The 15100-nt window shown below is 34.8% G+C and overlaps 1 protein-coding gene across 1 annotated transcript in view; it reads left to right on the top strand.

Moving 5' to 3' along the window:
• The window catches only part of ZC3H6 (zinc finger CCCH-type containing 6), a 59051-nt gene that overhangs the window by 17356 nt on the left and 26595 nt on the right, over positions 1-15100 (top strand). The window contains exons 2-3 of the mRNA XM_003909131.5: positions 7311-7491; positions 10707-10829. Of these exons, the coding sequence (XP_003909180.5) occupies positions 7311-7491; positions 10707-10829 (304 nt within the window). The remainder of the gene's footprint in view (positions 1-7310; positions 7492-10706; positions 10830-15100) is intronic.

Raw genomic sequence — 15100 nt, 5'->3', positions numbered from 1 at the left:
CCACTGCATCCGGTGAACCTAGCAGAGTTTTAAGAATCCGCTCCCCTATTTTGACCATCCCTTAGTCCTGTAGAAATAGAACAGATGATTACGTATTCACTGCTGTATGGCTTATTACCTTTGTAGGAATTCTGACTGAAGGACTTGGCATTTGGCCTGACTAAATGTCAGAATCCCTTTATTTTTCCTTCCATTGCAAAATAATTTTTTGTACCATCAGTGAAATAACAGCTATGCAGTGGCATATATAGCTCTGGAGACCAGGCATTAGAAGAATGAGAGACAAGAATAACCAGAATGATGATAAGGAGAGACTGGAAGTCACTTTAGGTTGATGACCAAAGATTTCCTTCCTTTGACCAGGAGATCAGATCTCAAGGGTCCTTCTGAGTCCACTTGTGATTAGCCAAATTGTCTTTTCTTTCAGTTTGACTATAGGTTAGTCAACCTTCCCTCCACAATCATCAGGGAATGTTAGTAATATGTCCTATTTTTTTTCTTGGCGTGCCATTAAGAAATCTAAAGCTATGCTGTTACCTGTAACCACTTGGATTAATTATTTTAGATTAGTTTGTTATACTTCTAGGGCTTTATGGCTTTATCTTTTCAGTCAGCATTATTAACCAAGTTTTGATAGCTTTTTCGAGTTTTGTAACCCCCATCCAGGGAGATCAGTGTCCTCTCGGACACTCCTAGGTAAGCATGATCTCCTGGAAGACATGAGAAGTCTCTTAAATCATCTCATTATTACATTGTTACCAAGAGTTATTATGTGTATATGCAAGTTAGGTTCTCATGAGGCAAATATAAGTAAATCTGTTGTTGATTCAGGAGGTAAAAATTAGGAGAGCCACCTGTAGTTTCAAAAACAAAAGAGGAATTACTTGTAACAAAAGTAAATAAGAAAGGAATTCTCAGTTATCTCTTGGGTAGAGATACGGTGCATAGAGTTCAGCAAAAATTGCAAAGGTTGTCACAGGACTATGGAGGCCATTAGGCTAATTAAAATTTATAATATTGCCCATATATTTGTACTAAGTCTCATTCCTGAAGGATTTTATATTTGGGTTGAGGCTTTGACAAATTCTAAGATGGGCTTGAGGAGTAAAACAAACCAAGTAAAAATTGCCATTGCTGTAGATAGTCAAAAAAGGGGTAAGCTAAGTTTCTGCAAATTAAATAATTTCAGAAGGTGTAAGAATGTATTGGATAAAGGATAAAGATAAAAAACACTTTTAAAACTATTGATACTCATCAGATTTTACCAGTAATTTTTTAAGAGGAACTGTTTATGAAACTATAAAGAGAAAATGGAGATACGGAAAGCCATCCAAGATACAAATGCCCAAGGCCAAGTTTTGAGATGAACAGAAAATCACAAAAACTCATGTCAAGTGGATCTTCCATGGCCCCAGTATGAGCAGACAGTATTTTCCTTGAGGAGAAATATCTAGTTTGCTAGGGGTAAGGTAGGGAGTTAGTTTAACAATTAATCAAGAGAACTATACATGTGCTATTTAGGTTGAGGGAAAAGATCACAGTAGGCATGGGCAAAGCCTAGACTCAATCAAGTTATCTATCAAGCATGCTGACAGATTCAGACAGTTTATTAATTACATAGACAAATGCATGATCAGCATGGTGTCAGCTCCTCATGTCCCTCATCCACAGGATAACACTGAAACCAAACGGGGCCAAATGATAGGTAACGTGAGTGGTGGGCACTCTGTTGCTGAGGAACAGTTTCCATCCTGTAGCTAAGCAATTTTTTAGCCTACGGCTACATCCTAAGGAGTGGGCAAGGTGGTGAATCTCAGACCTCATGGAACCAGGGAAGGTGGATGAGAAACTGACTCCCAGCAGGCTCCTACAAAATACGGAGGTAGGTAAGAAATAGCCTTGTAGCAGCACCTCACAAGACTGCCTGTCTTTCCGTATTCTGAAGGAACACGGGGCATTCTGCCAAGGCTTAGGTCAGCCTATCGTTGGGCTTACCTAAGTGGCCTGTGTGGAGGCATGCAAGTTTTCCAGGGCAGCAGTACAGAGCAGTTATCCTACCCTATCATCTATAGTAAGGAAGAAATGACTGTGTGAATTCGTACAAAAGCAGAAACAGAAAAATGTTATAAGTAATCATTTCAAACATCTAGGAAATTTTGTTCTGTTGGTCTTAGGGTAAGCAGTCTAATTCTATTAAGTCGCTTGCTCCTGGACTGGAAAGAAATCCTGGCGATTCCGACACAGTCACTTCGTACATTCTGAAGATTGTCTTTTTTGTGATTATCATATTATCCCAAGAAGTTTGCATTCATGAGTAATGTCTTTGTACTGTCATCTATCAGGAGTACTTGTATAGTCTTTTATAGAGGCTTTTGTGTTTCTTCCAGAAGACTCAGTTTCTGATCTGTAGCTTGTAACAGGAGCCTTTAGGCAAGCATAAAGAAAAAGCAGAAACTACCTGTGGAGGTAAGACTGAATAGTTCAGGTTAATTTATTTTAATAGCCATCAATATCAGAATAGAAAAAAGTAGAATCTTCTATTAAGGCATATCAGTTTGTAAAGATTTAATGAATAATTACCTTAAAATAAGAACATCATGAATGACAAGGGTACTGACCATTTTCAGAGTCTTGAATTTTTATATCATAGTGTATTACAATTTTCCCCAGTTGTCTCCAATCTAGATATTTAAATCTAGAGAAAAAATATTTTTAACTGTTTTTAAAAATAACAGCTTTATTGAGATACATTTCACTTTTAAAGTGTACAGATTTTTAGTATATTCAGAGTAGTACAGTCATTACCACTATTTAATTTTAGAACGTTTTCACCACTCCACAAAGTAACCCTTTACCCACTGGCAGTCACTCCCTGTTTTTCCCTTTAATCTACCTGGCAACTCCTAATCTACTTTGTATCTATATAGATTTGCCTAAGAGATAAAATCTATTAAATTAATTTTGTTTATTAACTGGACAGTTATTTACCAGTAATTGGTACAAGAACATGAATTTACTCCTTTTTTAAAAAGGACATAATCTCTCTATTATGTTTATATTAATAAAACATCACCTATATATAATTTACTTAGAAACTTATCTATTTGATGTATTACATTTTTAAAAAATCTTTTGTTTAGTAAACAAAACAGCTCTTGTAGTATTAAGGTGGTTCCAAATCTGGAGAATGATAAGCAGTCTTAATTATTTCCGTGACCTCTTCTAGGTGTTTCTCAAGATCACTAAGTTAGTATCTGATACATTACTAGGTGCTCAATTAAGAAAGCTTTTTTTTTATTTTGGTGATAGAGCTGGAGTAAGAATCCAGCTTTCCTCCCATGAAATCTTCTCTTTCCATGATACCACACATGCTTTCCACATGTGTCCAAAACTGACTTTCAAAGGGTTTGGAAGCAGTTCATAGTGTGAATTGTTGTTCTCTATTTTCTCTTTCTTTCACATTTTTTGTAGCCATACAAAAATGTACAAGTTTAAATCTGCTATTGTATGAATGCTGAAATAAGTAGGGGTAAGGGAAAATAAAGAGAAAATGTTAAAAGCTTGCAATGTTTTATGTCTCATAACAAATATAAATGGCCCATATTTCACACTTAAATAATGTATGTAAAGTAGGACATGAATTTATGGGCATTTTTAGCCTGTGTACTTTGTTTTTAAATAGCTCTAGTTAAAATGCTAAATATGAAGCAGTGATTTCCAGGTGTAATTTTTTTTATGCTTTAAGGAGCTCACGTTGAAGGAGAGAGGCAATAAAAGAAAGGATAAACACTTACAGATTTTTTTGTCATTTGTGTTTTAAATTTTATTGTATAAATATAGATAACAAAGTACACAGTACTTAAATGTATAACTTGATGAGTTTTTACAAATATGTATAGTGTATGTATAGTAATCACCACACAGATCAATATACAGAATATTTCAATACCTCAGAAGTTTCCTTAATACCCCTTTTTTTGTCACTTGCACTCCTGCAAGAGGTAATCACTATTCTGACTTCTGTTATATATTGGTTTGTCTGTTTTCGAAGTGCATATAAATGAAATCATACAGTACTGTCTCTTGTCTGGCTTATTTTGCTCCTCATTATGTCTATAAGATTCCTCTATATTTTTTGTAGCAGTTGTTAATTTTTTTCTTTTTAGTATTCTGATATAAATAAAGTATAATTTATTTATCTGTTTGCCTGTTGATAGAGATTTGTTGTTTATAATTTTTTACTATTATGACTAGAGCTGCCAAAAACATTCTTATACTTGTCTTTTAGTGAATATGTGCACTCATTTTTTTGGATTATAAGGTTTTATCGTTTATAAAAGTTCAAAACATTTTAACTGAAATAGCCAGAATGTCAAGACTGCCTCATAAGCAATTTTCAAGTCTAAGTGAATATATATCTCTTTGATTTTATAATAGAAGCTGGGGAAAATTCCAGTGACTTTATAGCCACTTTAGGATAGTATCATATACCTGTTCTACGATGCAAGAGTTATGGGTATTATACATTCAGTCATTCAGTAAATAGCAAAGTGCCATGCTAGGTGCTAGAGATACCTCTGTAAAAGACAGTCACACACCCTGCTTTCACCAACGAACAAACAAGTCATTTGACATAATGTACAGAGTGCAATGATAAGAGAAATGAGAGCTAGCAGAGGAGTACTTAGAATGAAGCATCTCACCTAAACCTGGGTAGTAATGGGAGACATCTTATAGGAAATGACACCTAAACTGCATCCGAAATACTGAATTGGAATTAGCCAGGTGAAGGAGTTGTGGTGAGGCTGGTGACGTGAGCTGGGCATTGAGAGATTTTAGGCACTTTTTAAGGCTTGTAGACTTGAGAAACTGAAAGTAGCTGAGTAAGCAGAGGGAACCATTGAAGATTATGTTTTTATTACAGAACCCCTTAAATGTATAAAGAATAGAATGAATCCTCATATACACATCCCACAGTTTCAGCAGTTTACCAATTCATGGCCAATCTTATTAAGACCACGTCCACTATCCGTAGTGGATTATTTTGAAGCAGATTTGAGCTATCGTATCATATCATTGAAGATTTATGGCAGGAGAGTGACATTATCAGTTTTGTGTTTTAGAAATTACACATACCTGGTAATTCTGAATTACCTTTAAAATGCACACACCATAGTTTAGTTGTTTTTCTTTGCTGCCATATATACATAGACATTTGCCTTTCTGCATGTACTATTTGTAGTAGTTTGCATTTTTTCAAACTACAGTGTTTTGGAAGTATGATTAAATGTTAAAATTGTTTTATGTATTCATCTTTCCATGTGTGTCGATTGGTTTATTTGCATTTAAAAATACCGTTAATGAATATTTTGGTTTCCATCTTTAAAAATGTCGTAATCAATATAGAAGTCAGCTTGTTTCTAGGATTCAGCCTCCATAATAGCAAAGATACTAGTATTTGGAAAGAAATTAGATTTATAGTTTTATTATGAATCTTTTTTACAGATTCACGTTAAGGAATTGTTTTGTGGCTTGAGTTTTGTTACTATCTGTATGAAAATTTGTTTTTTTGTTTGTTTACTTAGTGTTTACTTTGTTGGTAAGAATTAATATAGACTGGCTGGGCATGGTGGCTCGTGCCTGTAATCCTGGCATTTTAGAAGGCCAAGGCAGGCAGATCACTTGAGGTCAGGAGTTTGAGACCAGCCTGGCCAACATGGTGAAACCCCCATCTCTATAAAAATATAAAAATTAGTCGGGTGTGATGGTGTGTGCCTGTAATCCCAGCACTGGGGAGACTGAGGCATGAGAATCGCTTGAACCTGGGAGGCGGAGGTTGCAGTGAGCTGAGATTGTGCCACTGCACTTCAGTCTGGGTGACAGAGTGAGACCCTGTCTCAAAAAAAAGCTTTTTAAAAACTTTTTTTTTTTCAAATTAGGAAAATCATTTGTATTAAATATGACCAACAGTACTAGTTTTGAATAAAATTTTATACAGATAAGCTTAAAAAAATGGTGTGACCCCAATCCAAAAGAAGGACAGTGACACAAACAGGTAAAGTATGCATGCTACATAACAGGCAGGGAAAATTCAACTTCACTAGTCATCAAAGAAAGTAAAATTTTAGACCTATTAAGCTGGCAAAAAAAAGCAACTGAAATTCCACCACCACCATTAGTAAAGTTGTAGTAAAACTAATCCACTGATTCACTGCCAAAGATGATCTAAATTGGTGCAGCCCTTGTGCAAAGCATCATGGCGATACATGTCAGAATTCCTGAGCATGGTAATTTCTGTAGACCAGATATCTGACTCTTAAGTAAGCCCCATATCAAGAATAAAGTTCAACCAAAGAATAACTTCACGCTTAAAAATGCTTATTGCTGAGTTATCGGCAAGCAGTCAAATGCCCAGCTCTATGTGAATTATTTATGATATAAAAGAACTTGATCAAATAAATACACAGCCATGAAATGTATAATATTTAAGTACAAAATACAAATTCTGCTATGCACACCTACTAAAATTTCTGAAAATGTGTAAGCACAGGAAAGGGAACATATAATAAAGAAAAAAGAAGTTATGATATTCAAATGAAGAAATGTTTAATTATTTGATAGTGATACAGTATTTTTTAACCTAAAATGAGACAGATCCTTTTGTGCCTTTTGAGGTTTCCCTTTAAGCCACATGCCTGTATTATCTATTTAAAGAATTATTTTTTAGAAATAAAATAATAATTTAAGGACTGTACGCATAGTGACAAGCCATAAGCTGAAGCCATAAGCTGCATCAACCGGATTCTAGATCCTCTTTCCCCAAGGGCAGCCCATTCTTGGTTCTTAGGTTGCTTTTAGTTTAAAACTATAGCTGTCTATGAGCTACTAAGTTAAAAATACCTTCTTGTAAGTCGAGTGTTTCTTATAGCATTTTAGTTTAATTCCTTTTTTTGAAGAAAGTTTAGTAGATGGTAACTGTTGCAGTACTTTGGGATAGCACTGTATTTATTCATGCATTCATTTTGTGAGAATCAGTGATTGTAATCTAAGAGGTTTGCAAACTTCGGCTGCTGAGAATGGTTCTTACATTTTTAAAGGAATGTTAAATGAAGAAGAATTCGCAACAGAAACCATATACAGCCTGCATATGTAAAATATTTACTATCTGGGCCTTTATAGAAAAATTTTTCAAGCACTTGTCTAAATGAATATAACATAAATTCTTAGCATATGCTTTTTTTCTTTTGAAAATGTTTCTATAAGATTTGTTTTAGAATTGATATTTGAAAATTAAAATTTTCCTTCTGTAGAGAAGATGGTGAATTAGAAGATGGTGAAATAGACGATGCAGGATTTGAAGAAATACAAGAAAAAGAAGCAAAAGAGAATGAAAAGCAGAAAAGTGAGAAAGCCTACAGAAAATCAAGAAAAAAACATAAGAAAGAGAGAGAGAAGAAAAAATCCAAAAGGCGAAAACGTGAGAAACATAAGGTTAGTTAGAATCTACTTTTTATTCTTTGATAAATTTTTATGAAATATATTAAAAATTAGAAAGCAGAAGTCATGATTTTATTATAAAACATATGGATTAGATATTTTCATTTATGTGATTAAACTTTCTAAACAAAGATTATATGAATTATCTTAAAGATTTAAAAAGTAATTAAGTTAAATCTTTTTTTGTTGTTGACACAGGGTCTGTTGCCCAGGCTTGAGTACAGTGGCACAATTTTGGCTCACTGCAGCCTCAACCTCCCAGGCTTCGGTGATCCCCCACTCAACCTCCTGAGTAGCTGAACTACAGGTGCATGCCACCACACCTGGCTAATTTTTTTTTTTTTTTTTTAGTAGAGACAGGGTTTTGCTATGTTGCCCAGGCTGGGCTCAAACTCCTGGGCTCAAGTGATCTGCTGATCATGGCCTCCCAAATTGCTAGGTTTACAGGTGTGAGCCACCACGCCGGGCTTCAGTTAAATTTTAATACAGATTGAAATAAATAATATTTTAATTGATGGAAAATTGTATACATGGATATTGGAAGGTTAAGGAAAGACAGTTTCATTCTCTGCAGATACAGATTAGCGCATTCGCATTGTCCATCTATTTATTTACGTATTCATTTATATGTATGATTGAGTGCTTACTATGGAAACCTTTAATATGTGCTGAGGGTTATAGTAGTGAGTGAAATAGTTGACTCTTAAAGAGATTACATTGCAATGGGAAGGAGAGAGGCAACACACAAGTGAAAAACAAATGCTATCAGAAAAACAGCAGGGTACTGGATGGAGAATTATGTGTATTTGGGGTAGGGAAGAAGGGGAACCTGTGCTGACTGAGAAATCATGGACAAGTTGGCAGCAATGGCAGAGCAGGTTTTGAAACTCCCTGAATTTTCTCCATTAAAATCGCATGAATTAGGATAACACAACCAAAACCCATTGACAACATCTACGAAAGAAGAAAGAAACAAGTTATCTCTAATAAACCTAAAAAATACAAATGATTGGAGCCAAACCATAGACAGCAACAAGACCAGTGTCGCAACAGCATCACTACAAATGAAGCAGAGGGAAAATAAAGAGACTTCCAGAAACCAAGTTGCCAACAGATATTCACTTCAAATGGTCCATGCCCAGCATGGAAAACTTATGGGCCTGAAAACAGCAACAGAAACTGGGAGGGGCTATACTATCACCAGTTCATGCATGAATGTAAGGTGACCACAGAAATTGGACGGTGCTGAAAAGATCTGGACCTGATGAACCCCTAATACGAATCAACCAAATCCCTTTCTACGACAGTCCCACACTGAGGAGGTAACTGCTGGAAGTAGAATCTACATTGAGAAACAGGCATATAGGGCCAAGGAAAGAAATAGATAACAAGTAGGGGAAGGAAGCAGAAGAGGCATAGCTCAGAAAATAACCATATTTTTGAATACTTCATGCTAACAGCAGAAGAGATAACCCTAGAACTATGAAGCTAGGAAAGCTTTCTTGGTCCATTCCGTCCATTTTTTTCACATGAGAAGCAAGATAGGACTATGGTCACATTTCATAGTTGTTATTGTAAGATAAAAGGGAATAATGGTGAGGAAGTCTTCCAGAAAAGAAAGCATGCCCACAAAGCATATGAAAAATTTAACCTAATACTTAAAAATGACAAAAAATTAAGAAAACAATATAAGCTATGATCAAACAGCATAGAATAATAACAAAACAAAAAGGAAGTACTTAATAAAGTTATGAGCACAAGTGAATGCATTAGAATGAAAGCCAATAGTTTTTTTAAAAAGATCAACAACATATTTATCATTGACCAAACTAATCAATAATAAAAAGGGAAAGAAAAATAAATGTATATATGCTGAGGGTGAAATAACTATCAAAAAGGAAATTAAAATCATAAGAAATTTATGTATATAATTTTATGAAACTAAATATTAAAACCAAGATGAAATGGAAAATTTTCTAGAAAAGTACTGCCTATTGAAATTAATTCCAGAGAGTCAAAAAGTCTGAGACTCTTTGGAGTTTGTAATCTACCCTACCAAGAAACACAAGGACCAAATCTTTTCAGAGTATAATTCTACTAGCATTTTTCAGGTAAAAGGTTTTCCTTAGAGCTGGAGCTGCCTTCTCATGGTGACTGAGCAAACTTGGCTTTTAAATATATACTATTTATCTTAAATCCTAGCCAAGAATGATTAGATACTTAAAGTTGAAGCGTTTGACAGCATAATTAAAAAATATTTCTTCATATCATCTATCAAATCAGCAAAGACAAAAGCAATAAAATCATAAAAACCAAACTCCAGACCATTTAGGAACAAGATGGAGGAAAGCAATTTGTCTTTCCTAAAATAACATTTCAGGATGGGTTAGAGAAAAACAGAGCCTTCCCTTATAAGAGCATCAGAGTTCAATCATTGCAGCAAATTTTTACTGTGTTTGTACTAGATCTAGATGCTGGGACTGCAAGGATAGTAATACACAGAGCCAGTGTCTTCATTGCTAAGAAATGTAAGAACTCTTTAAAGAGAATGCTCAACTCGGGAGGGTAATCATTTTGACCAGATGGAGAAGATTTGGTCCCATTTTTTTTTTAAATTATATTAATACTTGAAAATGGTTACTCTTGATATCAATTATCATTATACTTGACATCAATAATTATCAGTTACTTATGCTTTTCATTTCACTTTTGTTCAATTTTGTGGGCCAGATTTATTTTATTTTTGTAATTTGTAATGTTTTGGTATCTTTTAGTTTTAGGGTACTCATGCAATAGAATAAGAACTCCAAAGCCATTTTAGGTAAAAACAAATTAATACATATTCTACTCATGTTCTATGACCCTTTTTGGTGATCTAGGAGCCAATTTTACTTTCTTTAGGTTTAGCTTAAATGTAGATCATTTTAGAGCACAGGGGCGGAATATTTCTGTTTAGGTCAAAGGGATAATGAGGAAAATGTCATAAAGTTTCTGAGCAGAGAGGAAGATATACTTTCTTCTCAGAAAACCTCAGCGAAGTTGGAATGGTGGTGGCCTTTGGAGCAAGAATTTTTCAGTAGTACTTCAGAGTCTCCTGGAATAATATAATCTACTGGTTGGTACCTTTGGCTGAAACAAGCTCATCTAATTACTAGTAAAATTTTCTTCCTTCTGCAAATGTAACATATTTGTCTTTCCCCTCCCTTCAGCATAATTCCCCATCTAGTGATGATAGTTCGGACTACAGCCTTGATTCAGATGTTGAACATACAGAAAGTTCCCATAAAAAAAGAACTGGTTTCTACAGGGATTATGACATTCCATTTACTCAGGTATTGCCATTTTTTTGTTTTGTGGTAGAACATAGATAGCATAAAATGTACCATTTTAACCCTACAATTCAGTGGTATTAAGTATATTCACAGTGTTGTTCGGTCATCACCACTTATCCATTTCTAGAAATTCTTGATCATTCCAAACAGACACTCAGCACCTATTAAGCAATAACACCTCGTTTTCCCCTGCCCCCAGCCCCTGAAAACCACTATTTTCTGTTTCTATGGATTCGCCTATTCTAGGTATTTCAAATAAGTGGAATCATACAGTATTTGTCCTTTTGTATCTGGCTTATTTCACTTACCATAATATTTTAAAAGTTCACCCAAGCTGTAGCATGTGTCAGAATTTCTTTCCTTTTTAAGGCTGAATAATATTCCACTGTATGTATATATCACATTTTGTTTATCCATTCATCTGTTGATGGACACGTGGGTGTTCATCAAAAAAAGCTTCTACCTTTTGCTATTGTGAATCATGCTGCTTATGAACATGGTTATACAAAAATCTTTTTAAGACTTCTTTCGGTTTATTGGGGTATATATTTAGGAGTAGAATTGCTAGATCATATGGTGATTCTATGTCCAACTGTCTGAGGAACCATGAAACTGTTTTCCACAGTGGCTGCACTATTTTACATTATTTACAATATTTACATATTATTTACATTACAATAATGTAAGTATAAAAATACATTTACATTATTTACAGAATGCCTGAGGGTTTCAATTTCTCTACATCCTTGCCAACACGTGGTTTTTTTTTTTTCTTTGTTTTCTTTTGGAAACAGAAAATGGTATGAAGTGGCATCTCATTGTGGTTTTGAATATTGCCCTTTTAAGAGAAAAATTAAAACTTTGAATTTTATTCTTTCTGGTCTTTTATCAGACACAGGCTATAAATTTGAAATCTTTGAACATAAAGAATACATAATGTATTCGTTTGCTAGAGCTAACATAAAATTTTACAGACTAGGTGGCTTAAGCAGTAGAAATGTGTTTTCTCACAGTCTGGAGTCTAGAAGCCCCAGAGCAAGGTGCCAGCAGGGTTGGTTTCTTTTGAGGGCTGTAAGGGAAGGATCTGTGCTAGGCTTCTCTCCTTGGTTTGTCGCTGGCCTCCTTCTCACTGCTTTGTCCTTACATGGTCATGCCTCTGTGCACAGGAACCCCTGGTGTCTCTCTTTGTCCAAATTTCCTCTTACTGTAGGAACACCAGTCAAACTGGATTAGAGCCCACTTTAACAGCCTCATTCTAATTTAGTCACCTCTTTAAAGGCCCTATCTCCAAATATACAGTATTTTGTGCTAGGCAAGTAATGATGCTCTCAGAGTCACTAGGAAGTATTCGGATCAGTGTACACTTATCTGAAAAGCCCCAGAGTTTCTAAGTTCTCGTTTTTGCCAGTCTGTCACTGTTCTGTTCTACAGCAGCACTATTCTTTCTCCTAATTTGGTGTTCCTAATCTCTTGTGAGTTAGAAACCAAAAGACTATTTTTGTTAGTTATCTCTATTGTCTGATTCACTGTTGCTGCCTTTATAGTTGAGATTGCTAAGTGACCATTAAATAAATGAGGTTTTATTAAAATATCTTCTCAAAATTTGAAAAGAATTATATATTAGTTAATAATTTTATCTAGTTAGTAAATATCAAAATGTTTGTAAGGTCAATATGTCCAGTGATTTTAGAGTCAGTGGTTGTTGCTATTTCTCAGAACATTTTATAACTATTCATTAAAAAAATATTTTTACCACAAATGACAAAACTTTTAATTCAGCAACACTGATATGTAGTTAGATTTATTCTTTAGAAATATTCAGAAATCATTTGGAGACTCTTACAATGAATGAAAAGATGCTCAGAATGGGCATTATTATTTTAGGTAAGAAGACATTTGAAAATATCAAGTAATGAGACAGGTTCTGGATTCATAAGTTATCACTGAAAGTATCCCCAAATAGGAAGTTCCAAATATTTAAAATAGTGGCAGCATTATTATAATAAGTACATAGCCTTCTATGTAGCCACTGTGGGAGGCAAGATCAATTTGTATGTATATACAATAGTGCAGTTGTTTGAGGTATCTCACATTTTTTAAACATTATGCAGTTATTTATTGTTAATAAATATGTATTGTTAATATTAAATAGACTATTATATATCCCTATAGATATTCTGTTATTATTTTTGCTTCAAAAATCAGTTAAAGAAATTAAGAAAAAGGATGGTCTTTTATATTTATCTACATTTCACTTCCAGTGTTTTTCACTTTTTTGTAGATCTGAGTTTTAATATGGTACCATTTTCTTTTAGCCAAATGTGCTACATCATTTAGCCTTTGTTTAGCATATCTTATTGCGCAGGTTTGCTATCAGTAAATTCTCTCAGCTTTTATTTATTGGGCCATTGTGTTTATTTTATCCTCATGTTTTATAACTTTTCATTTTGTCATAATTTCAGGCTTACAAAAAAGTTACAAGAATGGTGCAGAGAACTCCTGTATATCTTTCATCCAGATTCCCCAGTTAACATTTTACCACATGCGCTTTACCTAATCTTTCTTCTCTAGTCGTCTCTTCCCTTCAGAGAGATCTAATTTGCCTTTATTTATTTATTTGTTTATTAGAGACAGGGTCTTGCTCTGCCACCCAGGCTAGAGTGTAATTTGCCTTTAAATCCATCTATTAAGTATTTTTCATATATAGAAATTTGGTTCTTTTAAAATCTTCTAAGTCATTTTTATAGTTTCAAGTTTGCTACCGAAATGTTCATATTGTCTTTTTCTTGAAAATAGCAGACTTCAGATATAAATTTCTATATCTTTTTTATGTATATTTTTATATATATATAAATTTCTATATCTGAAGTCTGTATTTCTTTTTTTTGAGACAGAGTCTCACTTTGTTGCCCATACTGGAATGCAGTGGCATGATCTTGGCTCACTGCAACCTCTGCTTCTCGAGTTCAAGCAATTCTTTTGCCTCAGCTTCCCAAGTAGCTGGGACTACAGGCATACGCCACCACACCCAGCTAATTTTTGTAGTTTTAGTAGAGACGGGGTTTCACCATGTTGGCCAGGTTGGTCTCGAACTCCTGAACTCAGGTGATCCGCCCACCTCTGCCTCCCAAAGTACTGGGGTTGTAGGCGTGAGCCACCGTGCGCGGCCTGAAGTCTGTATTTCTATTGCCTGTTATTTCTTGCTGGTTCTCTTTCATGTGATCCCACCTCTTCATAAGCCTATTTTTGTTTTCAGTTTTGTCTATTCTGTGCTGAGCATTTTGTAGAAATAACTTGAGGCCTCGGGTAATGTTCTTTTCCTTCAGAAAGGATTTTTACTTACTTCTGCCAGATTTCTGGTGACCCTTACAAACTTCATTCCAGTTTCAGCATTTGAGACTTCTGAGCCACTCAGATTCCTGAAGGCTGGGCTGCAGTCTCTGATTCACATTTTGCAATCCCTTTACAATTGAGGATGGGGGTTACTAAGCTTCCACCTTTTCCAGACTCTGGACTCCACCTTTTGTTTCCATAGACAACAGAGACAGTCAAAAGTGCTGTTGGATCTTTCACCTGGTTCTTCCTGATGGGGTGATACTCTCGGAGCAAATGCAGCTCCAAATGCTGCCCACTTCTCAGAATTTTCATCTACCTCATGGGTATTGGTCTAGTAATCCTTCACTAATTTGTTAGCTGTCTGATGTCTACAAACGGATTTAAGAAAAATATTTTGTCTATCTTTTCTAGTTTTTTTAAGAGAGACAACTAGTCTGAATTACCCCATCTGCTATTTACAAGAAGAGAAAGTTGAATACCATTTCTTCCATATATATATTTTGGAGTTGACTCACTGAGAATTAAGATTATATCCTAACTGTAACTAAAAATCCATTTTTGTTAGATAACAAGTATCTGCTATATAACTTCTAAAATTACGGGGCAAAATTAGAATATACTGTCAACACCTAGCAGTTAAATTAGAGAACTTAATATATCTTCCTTTTTTCTCATCTTTTTTCAGGGCCTTCTTTTCCTTTATTTGTTTCCAGTGATTGCTGTGGGGCCCATTTTTGTTTTACGGAAACCAAATCTATCCCTACAGACATTCTATCAGTTTTTATAGCCTAATAATCAGTCGGCAAAGTGATTAGAAAAGCTATCTATTTTTGTGGGATTTGTTGTCTTTTTCATTTATCTTCTCTTGGTTGGACTTGAAGAAATACTTGCTAGACCCTTGCCTGTGAGTGCATTTTGTTCATCCCAGTGATGAA

This window comes from Papio anubis, chromosome 14 (genome assembly GCF_008728515.1).
Source record: "Papio anubis isolate 15944 chromosome 14, Panubis1.0, whole genome shotgun sequence".
Taxonomy (NCBI): Eukaryota; Metazoa; Chordata; class Mammalia; order Primates; family Cercopithecidae; genus Papio; species Papio anubis.
The sequence above is the reverse complement of the archived record's forward strand: the minus strand, read 5'-3'. Positions and strand labels throughout refer to the sequence as shown.